Source organism: Hyperolius riggenbachi, chromosome 4 (genome assembly GCF_040937935.1).
Source record: "Hyperolius riggenbachi isolate aHypRig1 chromosome 4, aHypRig1.pri, whole genome shotgun sequence".
NCBI lineage: Eukaryota > Metazoa > Chordata > Amphibia > Anura > Hyperoliidae > Hyperolius > Hyperolius riggenbachi.
This window is the reverse complement of record NC_090649.1, coordinates 183,431,986-183,446,910: the sequence shown is the minus strand read 5'-3', so window position 1 is coordinate 183,446,910 and position 14,925 is coordinate 183,431,986. Positions and strand designations below refer to the sequence as shown.

Below are 14,925 nucleotides of genomic sequence, written 5' to 3'. Positions count from 1 at the left end.
TCATTTACATATAACCCATATGGTTCATACCTAAATCGTTTGGCTTGGTTTTGAACCTTTTCGAGCTGTTGTATTTCTTCTGATCGCTTGCTGATGCATTCCAACAAGTCTCTCTGAGTGATGTCAACTTGCTGACACAACCGCGTAAAAATACTATCTAGTTCCCTAGAAGATATCAAGTCAGACATAGATTATCAACATTTTCCATAGAGCATTTTTTTAATCTAAGAAGCTGTGATTATCAAGTTAAATGTAAACTTGCCTCACCTAATGTGGCAGGCTTGGAATTAGCAGGTAGCTACATTGTGAATAGGTATGCCTTTTCGATACAAGAGTATGCAACTAATTACCAATTCAATTTGAAAACAGAACCATTGGTAAATTATGCAGCAGATAACGGGAAATTAAAGACAAATACAAGAAAGGAAAAACAATGCATACTTTTTATTCCACAAAGGAAGACTTCCTGTATTCTGTCTGGCTGTACAAACTGTGTTACAGAGCAGATCCTGCAATTCAAATGTGTCAGTGTGACTTAACTTACTTCTGCACTTGGTGGCTGCAGTTGGCACTGGTGATGCTAACAACCATCTGCAGTTTGTCTGCAGCAAAGTTCACAAACTGTTTCTTGAATGCTCTCTCCTTTGCTCTTGTGGTCCACGTTAGTCTCTCATATGCGTATAAGCTGCCGTATCCCAGTAATGAACATGCAATCAGCTTCCAGCCCACGGCTCTCCAGATCTGCAGAAGTACAAGACATACTATTGGTATTATGGTAGAGAACAGAGGCGCCAAAAGGATAAAAACAATATTTAAAAGTTTTAAAATTATTGCTTAGGAGGCAGTGGTGGACTCACCTCCCACAAGCAGACACAACAACTGTGTATTCACAAAAGGGACATTTATTGGTATACTCCAAATAAGGTCGCAACGCGTTTCGCAGGTCAAACCCGCTTCATCAGGCAATTACAGGAAGGAGCACACAACAGCAGTATGTCCAGATAGCACCTGGCGCCTCAAGACATACTATTGGATCAAATCTCTAACCAGTCTGTAGCCATGACACCCCCACCCCTAAATTAAAGGAGAACTTCAACCTAAACAAACATACTGTCATTAAGTTACATTAGTTATGTTAATTAGAATAGATAGGTAATATAATCTCTTACCCACCCCGTTTTAAAAGAGCAGGCAAATGTTTGTGATTCATGGGGGCTGCCATCTTTGTCATGGGGGCAGCCATCTTTTTGGTTGAAAGGAGGTGACAAGGAGCAGGAGACACAGTTCCAACTGTCCTGTGTGCTGATCACCCCTCCCAGCTGCACACGCTAGGCTTCAAATGCCAAATTCAAAATGTAAAAAAAAAAAAAAAAAAAAAGTGCACCAAAACAGCAGAACGAGAACAACAAAATAAGAAATCCCATCATGCTTTGCACAGCATCAGGGGAAAAAAGCCCGGGCAGTTTTCTTCTGTGCAGCTAAAAATGAGGCTTGTATAAGAGAAACAAAGTTCTGATGCTGTGAAACTGTTAAAGAAACACCAGGCCTTTTCCGTGCTGCTGAGTCGATTTTTAGTCTGGAGGTTCACTTTAAATAAATATCCTCTTTCACAGGATAAAGGCCCTTTTACACTTAATCAGTTGCTCTCAGTTGTAACTAGGAGAAAACGGATTTTCAAAGTAATGTTCATGTTTCCCTACGGCACAGTTCCCACTATATGCATTTTAACTGAAATCTTCATAATGCATTGCTATGGAAAAACGCATAGTAACGCATAACAAGGTATTATGTGTAAAAGGGTCCTAATAAGAGTATTGTCACAATATTCCTTTTTAAAATTACATGTATTTTTTTTATATTTGTCTCAATCATCCACTTCTAACACAAACCGGCAGAATTTTACCCATCATCCAATTTACAATTCAATCAGCCACTATACATAAAATTCCCTGCAAACTGAACAGGTTAGCAGCTTCGCCCTAAAAAACCCACTTCCACCAATTTTACTGAAGCCCTCAGATAATAGTACTTACCACTCCTCCCACAATAATCACACCCATAGAGCCTCTTGATGTCAGAGATGCCAGTCCAGACATGACAGTGGCCATCATCTCCTCCTGCGACTGACAATCTGGAGTCTGAGCTGGGTTACCGCTTCCAGTTGGTGTAGCCACAGGTCGCGGTATCTTAAAAGAAAGTTGAGATAAATGTTTAATATCGGTGTGATTTTCAATGGCATACAATGAGGCCATCTGACCACCAACTGTACAAATATGATTAGCAAGAAAAGCCATCCATAGGAGCGTATGAGAGAGAACGGCGCAGGAGACTTTGGCGCAGGATTCAGCCGGTATATGGCTGATCCTGCTAGCGCACAAGTCCCGGCCGTATTAATTACTATTCCCCCTCCAGGCCGCCATGGATAGTGGGGAATGAAATAATTCGGCTTCCAGCTATTGCTGGAAGCCGAATTATGTTTTAAAATTAACTTCAGCTCCATCTTCTGACGGCGCCGAAGTTACTCTCTGTGCGCTTGCAAAGCCGTAATTCCTATTACGGCCTATGGTGGCGCCGCCTGCGCCGAAATCTCCATGCGCTGATTTCCGCGTGTTCTTTCATAGGAGGGAAAACAAAAAAAACTGATTTGCTAAATCTGGAAACAATAAAGCGGACCTGAACTCAAAACTTCCTCTCTGCTCTAAAAAGATATGCATCAGCAGAATATCCTTTACGGCTTGTTCACACTATGAACGCTTTGAGCATTTTGAAAGCGCTGGCAATTTAAAAAAACCACTGTAAAAACCAATTGAGCAATGATTTTGCATGTGAGTGTTTTCACATGAGCGATGAGCTTTCTTTCCAATCGCAAATGCGGCTCCTGAACCATTTCCTGAGTGTTTGTGCTTCAATGCAAGGTATGGGAAAATCGCTAAGCTCTTGAAAAAGTGCTTAGAAAAAGCAATTTTGTGAGCGCTTTAAAAAAAAAAAAAACATTAAAGAGATTCAGTTCCAGGTTAAAGAGTTCACTTCCTGATTGACTGCAGAAAAAACCCTGCTGATACAAATCCTACAACAACTCTGCAGTGTTACTACTTCCTGCTTTAATGGAAGCAGACATATTAACATCATGTGCTTTCAAATGAGCTTATTTGCCTTATCTGCTGTGGCAGTCAGCTGACACAGGGGAGAGATCAAATTACTTGTGATTAGACACAGATGAGTGAGAATTAGACAGGCTAAACTCTCTAAATACATACAGGGCACATTTCTCTGTTTTCCTTCAGTCCTGTGCAAGAGTTCAGGTCCACTTTAAGTATCTGCTCCTAATGTCTTTGTGCCAAATAACACAGCACAACATCAGTAGTCTGGGGAGACCATGCATCTATGTGTCAGAAAGTCCTTGTGGCTCAAGGGAGACCTACACGTTAGCCAAGTAGTTTTCGAGCTTAAATCAACAAAAACTGTTTATTACCAACATAAGTAAAAATTAACCTTTATACATACTGTACATCTATCACAAATACCTTCTAGAGGATAAAGTACTATCTCCTTAACAGGCATTATTATTTTGTCTAGAAGTTTCAATCCCGGTAAATATTTGGTGTTTACCGAGCTCAGGGTCGTCTAAAGCAGACCGCAAATTGCTCCAGATTCTTTAAACCCGTTCTGGCTTCCAATAAACAAACTGATCTCTTGAGCTTCAGAAAATTAGTACTGTATGTTGTTAGAGCCAAATATCAATAAATAAGGAACATACATTAGCAATTTTATAAAAGGATCAGATACATTTCCATTGTCAAGAGCACCCAACAATCCGCTACAGTTCTAGGACTAGTAATCTGCATGTGGTTCAAGTAACTGAACAACAAATCACACAATGTGAGGCAGTTTTGTCTACAATATACCGTATTCAATCATAGAAAAGTCATCACATTATATTGAACACTATCTAATAAGAGTTTTGGCTAATCAGTGTATACTACTGCTGGACCTAGGGACATTCCCAAAAGCAGTTTTAAATCAGTTTACTTTTAAAGTACTCCTGTACTGAAATTTTTAGGCCTGTTAAAAATAAACAAACAAACAAATCAAACCAGACAGCACAACTCGCCTACTTCTGGTTACTATCACTGTCTTTTCCTGTCTGCTCTACTGTTCTGCCGCAGTGTCCTCTCATATCTGCAGGCATCTTCACCGCTATGACCCGGAAGTAACCAGAACTACTTCCAGGTCAGCGCCATAACGGTGAAGATGCCAGCAGAAGCAAGAGGACACGGCAGTGGAACAAGAGAACTGACAGGGCAGAAAAGACAGCCAAAGGGAACCAGGTGAGTTGTGCGTTTTGTTTTTTTTAACAGTTCTAAAAATTATGGGGTTACAAGTGGGCATGATCAGGGGCATTCCTAGGGAGGATAACTGCCATTCCCTCTCTGCCCATATTCGACATTCTAGTAGTCAGCCGAAGTTTTCGCTGACTAGAGCGGGGGCGCAGGGAGCACTGAACTGAGCATGGTGCTGACATAGGTTACAAAACAGCACCTAAATCAAACCTCTCAGTTCAGGGGTACTCACTCATTTTACTGTCCAAGCTGAGCTGCTTCCAGCTCTTGGAAATACTTTGCAGGGCTTCTGCCCCCCACTGGCTATTCTCACACACACTGACATCACAAGCACACACATACTGACGTCATCACATGTACACTAGAGGTGATCAAGGAGATGCCAATTTTTCTGACTTCTAGACTTAGTAAGGCATAACATGGATGCCATTTGTGTAAAATGTCATTACAACTTGCTGGGTCTTTATCTTTCAAGTCCCCCCCCCCTCCTGCCCGTAGCCTTGCCCCCTCACAGATGAGTGCCATGGCACTATCTGCATCAGAGATTCAGAGTGCCACAACACTCGGCTGTAAGGGGGGCAGGCTATGCTCCAGAAGACCATATTGCAGTATGTATCTTGGGGCAAAAAAAAAAAAAAAACGAAGCAGTGACCAATCTGGACTGGACCAATTACAAGCTATATGCAGATTGCAATATACAGCCACACCATAAACATTCCTGCCAAACATCTGTTTACAGGTGCACCAATTTCATGTATTAAGATGTGCATCACATAGGTCAGTTACAAAATACTAGCTTACATAATGATGTAGGTTATGAATTCTGTTCTGACATCAGTCTGCTCCTGTTATAAAACATTCTAATAAAGTTCCTGAAAACTGTACAAAGCAGAAAGTCACAACCTTCCCACTGTATCACCAACTCACAACTTGCACACAGACTGAAGCAACACTGTATGCATCCTTATGCACTCACAGTTTCTCCAGTGTTACTGCACTGCTAACAGCCGTGCCGTATTCATTCCATAGAAAGGAGGGACCCTTCCTATCCTTATGAATGCTCGAATGTGTACCTTACAAGCTGAAGTATAATGCCCATCTCTGCAGCAATCACTGTTAGCTATAGTACATAGGTTTTTAAACCTGAACATCTGCATAGTACTAGCACAGTCTACAAAGCAATCACAGGTATGTCCATATTAAAACACAACTGAAATGTGTATTACTAAATTATATCATATCTCCAACTACTTATTTATGAATGAATTCTTCATTCTATTATTTTTATTGCATATGGCTTCCATTATCCATGTTTCCACAAGTTATATCAACATTTATATTTCAATGCAGTAAATAACGGCTGCATTGCTCTCCAGTGAATCCTGTACCACTACTGATTCATTGTGTGCCAACATACAGACCTGAAAAACTGGTTCTGCAAAGCCTAGGAGGAGGCGAGCATTCCTGGCTCCCAAGTACCGATTAACAAGTGACGTCCAACCAAATGAAAAACGAAACTCAATATCTTCCTGGAAATCAGAGCACAGCTTCTCACAATTCAGATTGTAGCTCAGGTCAAATTTCTTGCATGACGGGGATGAGCAATATTCCTGCTGAGCAGCAGGTGGCAGCAAAGGTTTTAAGCTGTCTGCAAAGGGAAAACAAAGTTTTATCTATGAAGTCTCAGTACAACACACAACTTACAGTGCTGGGCTGCAGTCAAAGTGGACCTGAACTCTTGCACAGGACAGAAGGAAAACATATAAATGCACTCTGTATGTATTAAGAGAGTTTAGCCTGTTTAATTCCACCTCATCTGTGACTAATCACAAGTTGTAATTTTGATCCCTCAGCTGTGTCATCCGACTGCCACGGCAGAGAGGCTAATTTGAAAGCACAAGATGTTAACAATAGGCCTGCTTCCATGAAAGCACGAATGTAGATACACTGCACATTTATTGCAGGGTTTTGTATCAGTTGTAACAAAAATGTTTGTCTTTAAAGGGATACTGTAGGGGGGGGGGGGGGGGGGGGGTTTCGGGGAAAAATAAGTTGAACGTACCCGTGGCTTCTAATGGTCCCCCGCAGACATCCTGTGCCCATGCAGCCAGTCACCGATGCTCCGGCCCCGCCTCCAGTTCACTTCTGGAATTTCAAACTTTAAAGTCTGAAAACCACTGCGCCTGCGTTTCCGTGTACCAGCTCCCGCTGATGTCACCAGGAGCGTACTGCGCAGGCCCAGTAGGGTCTGTGCCTGCGCCATGCGCTCCTGGTGACATTAGCGGGAGCGAGGACATGGCAATGCAGGCACAGCTGGAATTTCAGACTTTAAAGGCCGGAGCATCGGTGAGTGGCTGCATGGGCACAGGATGTTTGCGGGGGACCATTAGAAGCCACGGGTAAGTTCAACTCATTTTCTCCCGACCCCCTACAGTATCCCTTTAAAGGTTATTATGCTGTTAGGTATCTTTTAGAGCAGAGAGGAAGTTCTGAGTTCAGGTCCACTTTAAAACCTCTATATGGCCCTTTAAATTCTGAAAAACTAACTGGTTCAATCAGAGAAAACCCAGGAGTACAACTGCTGTCCATAGATTAACAATGGAAGCACAACAAAAAAAAATGTGACGTAACTATGCATTCCCTTACAGAAACCTCTCAAACTGTTTAAGGTTTAACCATTAGAGGCAAATATCTTTCAACAGTGGAGTTCGTGGGAGTTAAAATATACTGTATTTTTTGGACTATAAAAGACTCAATTTTTCTCCCCCAAAAGTGGGGGAAAAAGTCACTAAATTGTATAGTCCAAATGCAGGGAGTTCCTGACTTGTGAACGCCTGCCAATACAAACCTCCAACCCGCCACAGTGTCAGGGACTCCCTGTATTGTGCCCATGCAGAGGAGGACACAAAGGGGCAAAGAGGAGGACACAAGAAGACACAAGGGGGCATGGGGTACAAAGGGGGCAAAATCCACAAGATTTCCCTTCACCATGGATGAACCAGGTTTAGTATAAATTTTTTTCCCCTGCTTGTGTCCTCTAAACCTAGGTGCGTCCTATGGTCAGGAGAGTCTTATAGTCCGCAAAATACGGTAGTTCGTTGAGTTTAACTATCCTACTGTAAAGGATGATAACACCTCCATTATATAAAAGTTATAATCATGGCAGGAATCTACATCACCCAGCTGTTCACTTTTTAGGTCATAAATGCTCTCTAATCTTAGAAAACTATCCAGTGTATAATGATTCTTTCAGCGTATGTCCAACGTTCAATGTTATGACTTATTTTGGGCACATTTACATAGTAACATGAATCCACACTTTTTTTTCCTTAGTAGTGTCACAGCTACACTACACCTTCACTGAGTAATATTTCCTTACATTGACATCCCCTCTGTTCAGGATAGCAAGTCAACCCTACACTTTCGCGCAGCAAAAATAAATAAGACACTGGTGTTATTGACCAGTTTGACCCATTTTGCCACATTAAAAATACACAATTTAAAACAATGGAATAAGCATTGTAAAATGTTTCTCACTATTTGAGTGACATTTTATAAATGGGCCTTTTACTTATGAGGTACATTGTAAAAAAAAAAAAAAAAAACCTTCTAGCATCTAGAATAGGTCATGAGGTTTGCAGAAAACCTTTAAGGGAAGACAATAGTTGTCAATTGCTGAAGGAAAGCTCAGTATCAGCAGCCTCCATATTTGTGCTGGTAGCATGATGGAAAATACCGTACTGCTGTATGTTACTGTATCATGACCGACCCTGTAGTGCCAAAACCAATTCCGGGTACAACCCCTGTTGTACTTGGCGAAATAAAATCTGATTCTGAAATAGCGTCCCTTGCATCCCTGCCAGCTCAGCATTAAAGCAAAATTCAATTCTCGCTAAACATTTGCTATGAACATGCATTAGGGCTACAAATGCTACTATATTAGCCCTTTCCACTTGCGGTTTTTTCCAGGCTCTGATGTCTGACTACGTCCAACAAAGAGCAATATGGCTGCCACTGGCCATACAGTCAGATCTTATCACACATTGGATGCGTGTACAGACTCCTAATCCAACAACTGCACCAGCACAGCGTAATTATATATTACCTTGGCACGTGTGCATTGCAGGGCAGAGCTATAGAGTGCCAGCCGGACCCGCGAGCTGAAGCCGCCCTATCCCCACTGATGGGTGGGTAATTTCCTTGTACTAGCGCAAGGAGGTAGAGACCTCAACAGGACGTGGGTAATCTGTTTGAAATGGAAAGGCAATTTTTAACCATTTTCAATCTATGTCTGCAGCCAGCTATGAATTTCCACCACTGACTGTAAGCCCAACTGCATTACTTCTGCAGTTATAAAGTAAATCTGTAAGGAAAAAAATGGCCCTATGGGGTACTTACCTTGGGAGGGGGAAGCGTCTGGATTGTAATGTGGCTTCCCCTGTCCTCTTCAGTCTCAGGGATCCAGCGCTGGCAGCCTCCGAAAATCCACCGACAACCTTGCCAGCAGGCGTGCAGTCGAGGCTTCAGCCCTAAAACGCTCATTAAATCGCTTACAAACTGCTCATACAAAACGCTAGCGATCGCGATTAACGATAGCGTTTTGTAGTAGGGTTCCAGGCCTCACTGTGGACCATCTACCCTTTATACTTGTCGGGTCACATTTCTGGGTAAGTATTACCTATGATGTCTTCTTGCGCCTTCTGTATGGAGGTATTTACAGCAGTGGAACAGCGGTCAGCCAGCTTTCTACCCATCCCTTTCTCCAGGTGAGCGTTCAGCTCCTACAGTAACAAGGGAGGATTTCATCATTACAAATTATAAACATATAAGCCATTGGCTGGGAGTAAACAGGTAAAACTATGCATATAAGCTGCACATAGATCAGATATTTGCTAGGGATTCACACCATCAGAGAAAATCATGGGTTCTCTCAAAGAAAGTCTAGATAAAAGTGTCCGTTTGCAGATATTCCTGCTAGCCATCTTGCCCTCTTTCTGAATTTTTTTTTTTTAACTATAACCTGGAAAAGGTATGTTAATCAATATTACACAACAGATGAAAAAGCCAGGTTATACTTATATTATACAGTATACGGTAGTTATTCATTACTGGTTGGCAAAGGCAGCCTTCATATTTCATTGATTAAGCTTATAAGTAATTTTCAATTACTTGTTTGAGAAAATATTGCTTCTGTTCCTCTTTTTTATACAGTAAGGCAAGTAGCCCTACAAGGATTGTGTAGTACTCCTGCTGGGGGATTTGAGAGAGATCAGGAGCCAGTAGTAGCATCTGTGAGAGACATGAGCCACAGTCCCATGGAAGCTCTGTGACCTGCTTACCTGCCTAGGACCCTCAGAGGTGGTTGCCACAGAGGCGCGTTGGGGTGGCCAATATCCCAAAGGCAATTGTCAGACTAAGCAGGCCGCAGGATCTGAGTGGTTACACATGGGGAGGTTGTGTCTGCATGTATAGAAGATGAGGCTGCCCAACTTCTAGAGATATTTCAAACCCAAGCCTCAGATCCATGCAGAGGGGGTGGGGCAGCAAAAGTGTCAGTGTGGGTGGGCACAGCTGTTGACCAAGTGAAGTGGTTGGGGAAGGAAGGCAGTGGATGTCACACAAAACAAAAACCATTGGCTGAAGACACAAGAGGCCTGAGTGTACAAAAAAAAAAGGGGGGGGGGTTTCACGGGAGCAAGTATGCTTTTTTTGTTGTAAATGTTAAAGAGAAACCGTAACCAAGAATTGAACTTCATCCCAATCAGTAGCTGATACCCCCTTTCCCATGAGAAATCTATTCCTTTTCTCAAACGGATCATCAGGGGGCTCTGTACGGCTGATTTTGTGGTGAAACCTCTCCATGTGATGTCAGCACTTCACAGCACTGAGGTACTGACATCACACCGTGGGAGCCTTGTTGCATTGTGGGAAATAACAGCCGTTTCCAACTGCCAAAAAAGCAAGCAGCATCTCCTTCCACTGGCATAACCTGCCAGCAGTAAAAATGTCACCATGTGATAAATGTCAATATGTAAATCAGGGAGAGGAAAGATTTTACAATTAGCAAACACTGACTAAATCATACATTATTATTGTAAAAAAATAAGCATTATTACATTATTTTCACTGTTAATAAACTCTTGCCCCAGTGTCCCAGCAGGTATCTGAACTTGTATTGTAAACAATGCAACTTCAATGCCACTTGGATCTTCAGAAAAGTGGGCTACTAAGTCCCTTGCTTTTCCAATCCTGGCCACAGACAGTAAGATTGTGATTATATAACAAAACTATTGATTCAAAGCAATCACATCTATGCAAAAATCAAACTGTAAATTTAAGAACAGTTGTTAGCTGGGACCATTTTAACCAAAACACCATCATTTTATCAATTGCAGGGGTGGATGATTAAAGACTACATTAAAATCTTAGATTATAGCACTTACATTTTTGTAATGCTTCAGGAATTGTGGTGAGGGGTGGAAGTCTCCTTCAAACTTGTCCACCAGAAGGGAAAGATGGCAGATTTCATCCATCATTGCATTGGAAACCTGACAAAATAAAATGAATGTATGAGGCAGCATTATACAGACACATACATAGAAGTGGATATGCCACATGCAAATACATATAGAAGAATCATCAGACTGCCTCTTTACACAGCAGGCATTGACAAAGTTTACCTAATTAGCCCCAGCCAGGTGGCAACAGTTGGTATTACGTATTTATATAGCAGTGGCAGCTTCCACAGCATTTTACAGTTAAGAGCTCACAATCTAATCCCCACCATAATTATGGTCCAATGTCAATCTGCATGGGAGCCAATTAGTCAATATGTTGCTGGGAATTGGGGAGGAATGGGAATGTTTGGGGAAAACATACAAACTCCACACACAGATAGCATTTAGGTTGGGTATTGAATCTATGACTCTAGTGATGACAAACTTTCCCTTCCTGGGTGAAGCTTCTTATTATGGGAAAAAAAGTTTCATTCATTCAGGAGAATGCAATTTTTTGTACGCAAATGTATGCACCTTGAAAACTAACCAATCAAATCCTGGCAAAGTGGCACAATTTTAAGAGAAAAAGGTTTGATAGTCCTCAGTTCCCAATTAACAACTGTGAATATAGCAGTGCAAGACACTGACTATTAGGCTAGTTACACACCAGGACGTTGCGTTTAGAGGACGTTATAGGGCACATAACGTGCCCCAAACGCAACGCCTGGTGCTCTCTGGTGTGGACGTCGGAGTGAGCTGCGTTGTAGAGCTCACTCTGGCGTCCGTGATGCCGTGATGCGTACTCTTGGACGCATGCGGCATCACGTGGTCCCGCCCGGCCAATCGCTGCACAGAGCGGCCGCTCCAGGAAGTAAACACTGCACGTCACTGAGTGCAGTGAATATTAATTAGCCATGTGCCCGGCCGCTCTCCCCTCCTCCCCAACATGACTGAGCATGTGCAAATAGTCTAACGCGGCTTAGCCGCGTAGAACGCACAGCATGCAGCACTTTGCTGCGTTACAATGTAACGCAACGTGGGCAGTGTGAACAGCCTACTTGTGTTACATTGCTGTGCGTTGGGGGAGCGTTACAGGCTGCACTAACGTGCGCCTGTAACGTCCCTGTGTGCAAGAAGCCTTAAAGGAGAAAAGTAGTGTAAAAGCTGCACCTAATCTATATTTTTTAATATGGAATATCCTCCCCACCTGCGAGTTTACCACCTCTGTGATGTACATTATCCGTTTCCTGACATCTTCAGTGAGGATCTGCATCTGGCTCCGTAAAAACTCCAGCCTGTCCACCTGGTATTCCCGGTCCTCAATTGCATGCACTCTGAAAAAGGCCACACCTTGCATGTCAAAAATACTGATTTAAACAGCACACAAGATCATTGTCAAACCCTCTGGCCCACAGTGCAATCAAATTTGGCACGCAAGCGGTTTCTCCTCTTTGCATTATACTCGGCCCGTGAGCACCTGAGTGCAAAGCCTATGGGCCTAGGCACTAAAACTATGAAGCCACATGGTTAAGGAAGAGGGGTCACTGGATACTATGGAGCTGTATAGGTGAGGGAGGACCACTAGACAACAGAACTGTATACAGAAAACTGTATAGAGGAGGGGGGCGCTAGACACCAGGGAACTGTATAGAGGAGGGAGCGAAGGGCATTAGACACCAGGAAAATGTATAGGTGAGGGAGAGCCACTAGACAACAGAACAGTATATGAGAGAGACTAGACACCAGGAAACTGTAAAGAGGAGGCAGGGGAGGGCATTAGACAGCAGGGAACTGTATAGAGGGAGGGAGGGGAGGGCATTAGACACCAGGGAACATTAGAAAGGAGGAAGGTGGTCACTAGACACAGAGGTTGGTCCCAGTTTTCAATTCTGGCCCACCGTGTATAAGAGTTTGACACCCCTGTTCTAAGTCAACAATCAATACATGTAGAAGGTAAAAAGCCTTTTATTCGTTAATTTATTTATCCTTCATTTATTTCACATATTCTATACTTGATGGAACTATAACCATGGTAAATTAAACAAAAAACAATGTGCTTCCTACCTCTTATCGGCAGCCTCCACGTTTATGGAATCCATAATGGCTTTCACAGTATCTGTTATTTGTTTAGCTCTGATAGTGTGTTGTTCAAACTTTGTTTTCACTGCTGACTGCGAGATACATTCCTGTGGGGCCCAAGTCACAACACATTACTGTGATTCCCTCCAAAGCAGTCAGGAATAATACGAGGCAGATGGCACCAACCAGCACCTGAGGAAAGGCCTTGCTGCTGCTCACAAGGAATGCAAATAAAACACAATGACATGACCAAACGAAAACATGGAGAGTGACGTAATGCAGCAGCAGGACCGGGTCCCCCTAATAATGCACAGCACAGTAATGTGCGCTAGTCGTGGGAGTGAAGAGAAAACCCTACTATGAATACAGCATTAAACTAAAGCCTGGTACACACTTGCAACCATCCATATAAATTATTATTTTGGGCTCCCTTACCAAGCATGTACAAGTGTCTGCAGACTGCTCATTAGCTACCGCATATGCTGGAAAACCCCAACTGATCGTATTAAAGGACCACTACAGTGAAAAAAGTAAGCAGTTGAAATCTGACAGAACCGACAGGTTTTAGACTAGTCCATCTCCTCATGGGGGAGTCTCAGGATTTTCTTTGTTTTCAAAAGAAAGCATTTCCTGAATGACAGTTGCTAAGTCTAACTGCCAAAGTAGTGTACAAGTGAGTAGGGAGGCTGGCATGTCACTATTTTGGCAGTTAGACTTAGCAACTGCTGTTCAGGGAGTGCTTTTGAAAACAAAGAAAAACCCTCACAATCCCCCATGAGGAGATGGGCTAGTCTAAAACCTGTCGATCCTGTTAAGATTTTAACTTTTTACTTTTTTTTTTTTGCTATATTGGTCCTTTACATACCGCTACAAGTATTTGAATTAGTTAATGAGATGCCAACTCCTGCTTGCATGAGTATTTACTGATTGTATGCAGTTTGGGATTGGGCCAGTCCAAACTGTCAGGATGTGCATTTGGTTGGCCCAGCTCAAAGATGATAGTGTTTGCAATATATTTGCATGCAAGCCAGAACAATTCACATCACTATCTCTAGCAGACACCAGCAGATTCCACCAAATCATATATCTCTCGCTTTTCCTCTCCATAGAGCAGGACATGGCAATTGACAGATATCTTGCGAAGCGAATTGTACAAGTTTAAGGTGCCATGCAGAACATCCTCTCTGCTCTAAAAGACACACAAAAGCATAATAACCTTTAACTGCTTGCCGACAGCGTCACGCCGATGGGCGTGGCGGTCGATGGGCGTAAAGTCCTGGGGTAGCAGTTTGCAGCAGATTGCGCACAGGCTGTGCGCGCATCTCCTGCTCAAGGCGGCTGAGCTCCGCCCCGCCTTCAGTCTCCGATTGGCAGATGGCTGCTCGGGAGACTTTTAGACGGCGAAACCACCGTCTTTACTGTTAGTACAGCGCTGCGATCAGAAGCAGCGCTGCACTGGGGACAGCCGTGTGACACAAGAGAGCGATTGCCGTGATCGGCCGGCTGGGGGGAGGGATGGTTTAAAAAACAAACAAAAAAAAACACACAAATAAATAGTTATAGTTATATAAGAAAATAAAAAACACTGGGTGGTGGTAACAGACCCCACCAACAGACAGCTCTGTTGGTGGGGAGAAAAAGGGGGGGGGGGGGGGGGAGGGGTTGGGGAAATCACTTGTGTACTGTGTTGTGCGGCCCTGCAGCTTGGCCTTAAAGCTGCAGTGGCCAATTTTCCAAAAAAAAGGCCTGGTCGTTTGGGAAGTTTAATACTGTGGAGCTCAAGTGGTTAAACAAAAAACATTTCTTTGTTACAAACTAAATCTGCACGGTTTCTACTTCCTGATTCATGGATGCCATAGTAGGCAGTCATGTGACAGGGGAAATATCAGATTTCAACTTGTGATTAGACACAAATGAGAGGGAATTAAAGGGGACCTAAACTGAGAAGGATATGGATTTTTCCCTTTTTAAAATAATACCAGTTGCCCGACTCTCATGCTGATCCTGTG

At 42.9% G+C, this 14,925-nt stretch overlaps 1 protein-coding gene across 1 annotated transcript in view; it reads right to left on the bottom strand.

The window, feature by feature from the left end:
• Positions 1-14,925, bottom strand: part of MFN1 (mitofusin 1) — a 65,967-nt gene that overhangs the window by 9,841 nt on the left and 41,201 nt on the right. The window contains exons 10-17 of the mRNA XM_068281059.1: positions 12,902-13,023; positions 12,045-12,171; positions 10,784-10,888; positions 9,019-9,121; positions 5,762-5,988; positions 2,034-2,186; positions 545-741; positions 31-165 (exon numbers count right to left, since the gene is read on the bottom strand). Coding sequence (XP_068137160.1) covers positions 31-165; positions 545-741; positions 2,034-2,186; positions 5,762-5,988; positions 9,019-9,121; positions 10,784-10,888; positions 12,045-12,171; positions 12,902-13,023 — 1,169 coding nt within the window. The remainder of the gene's footprint in view (positions 1-30; positions 166-544; positions 742-2,033; positions 2,187-5,761; positions 5,989-9,018; positions 9,122-10,783; positions 10,889-12,044; positions 12,172-12,901; positions 13,024-14,925) is intronic.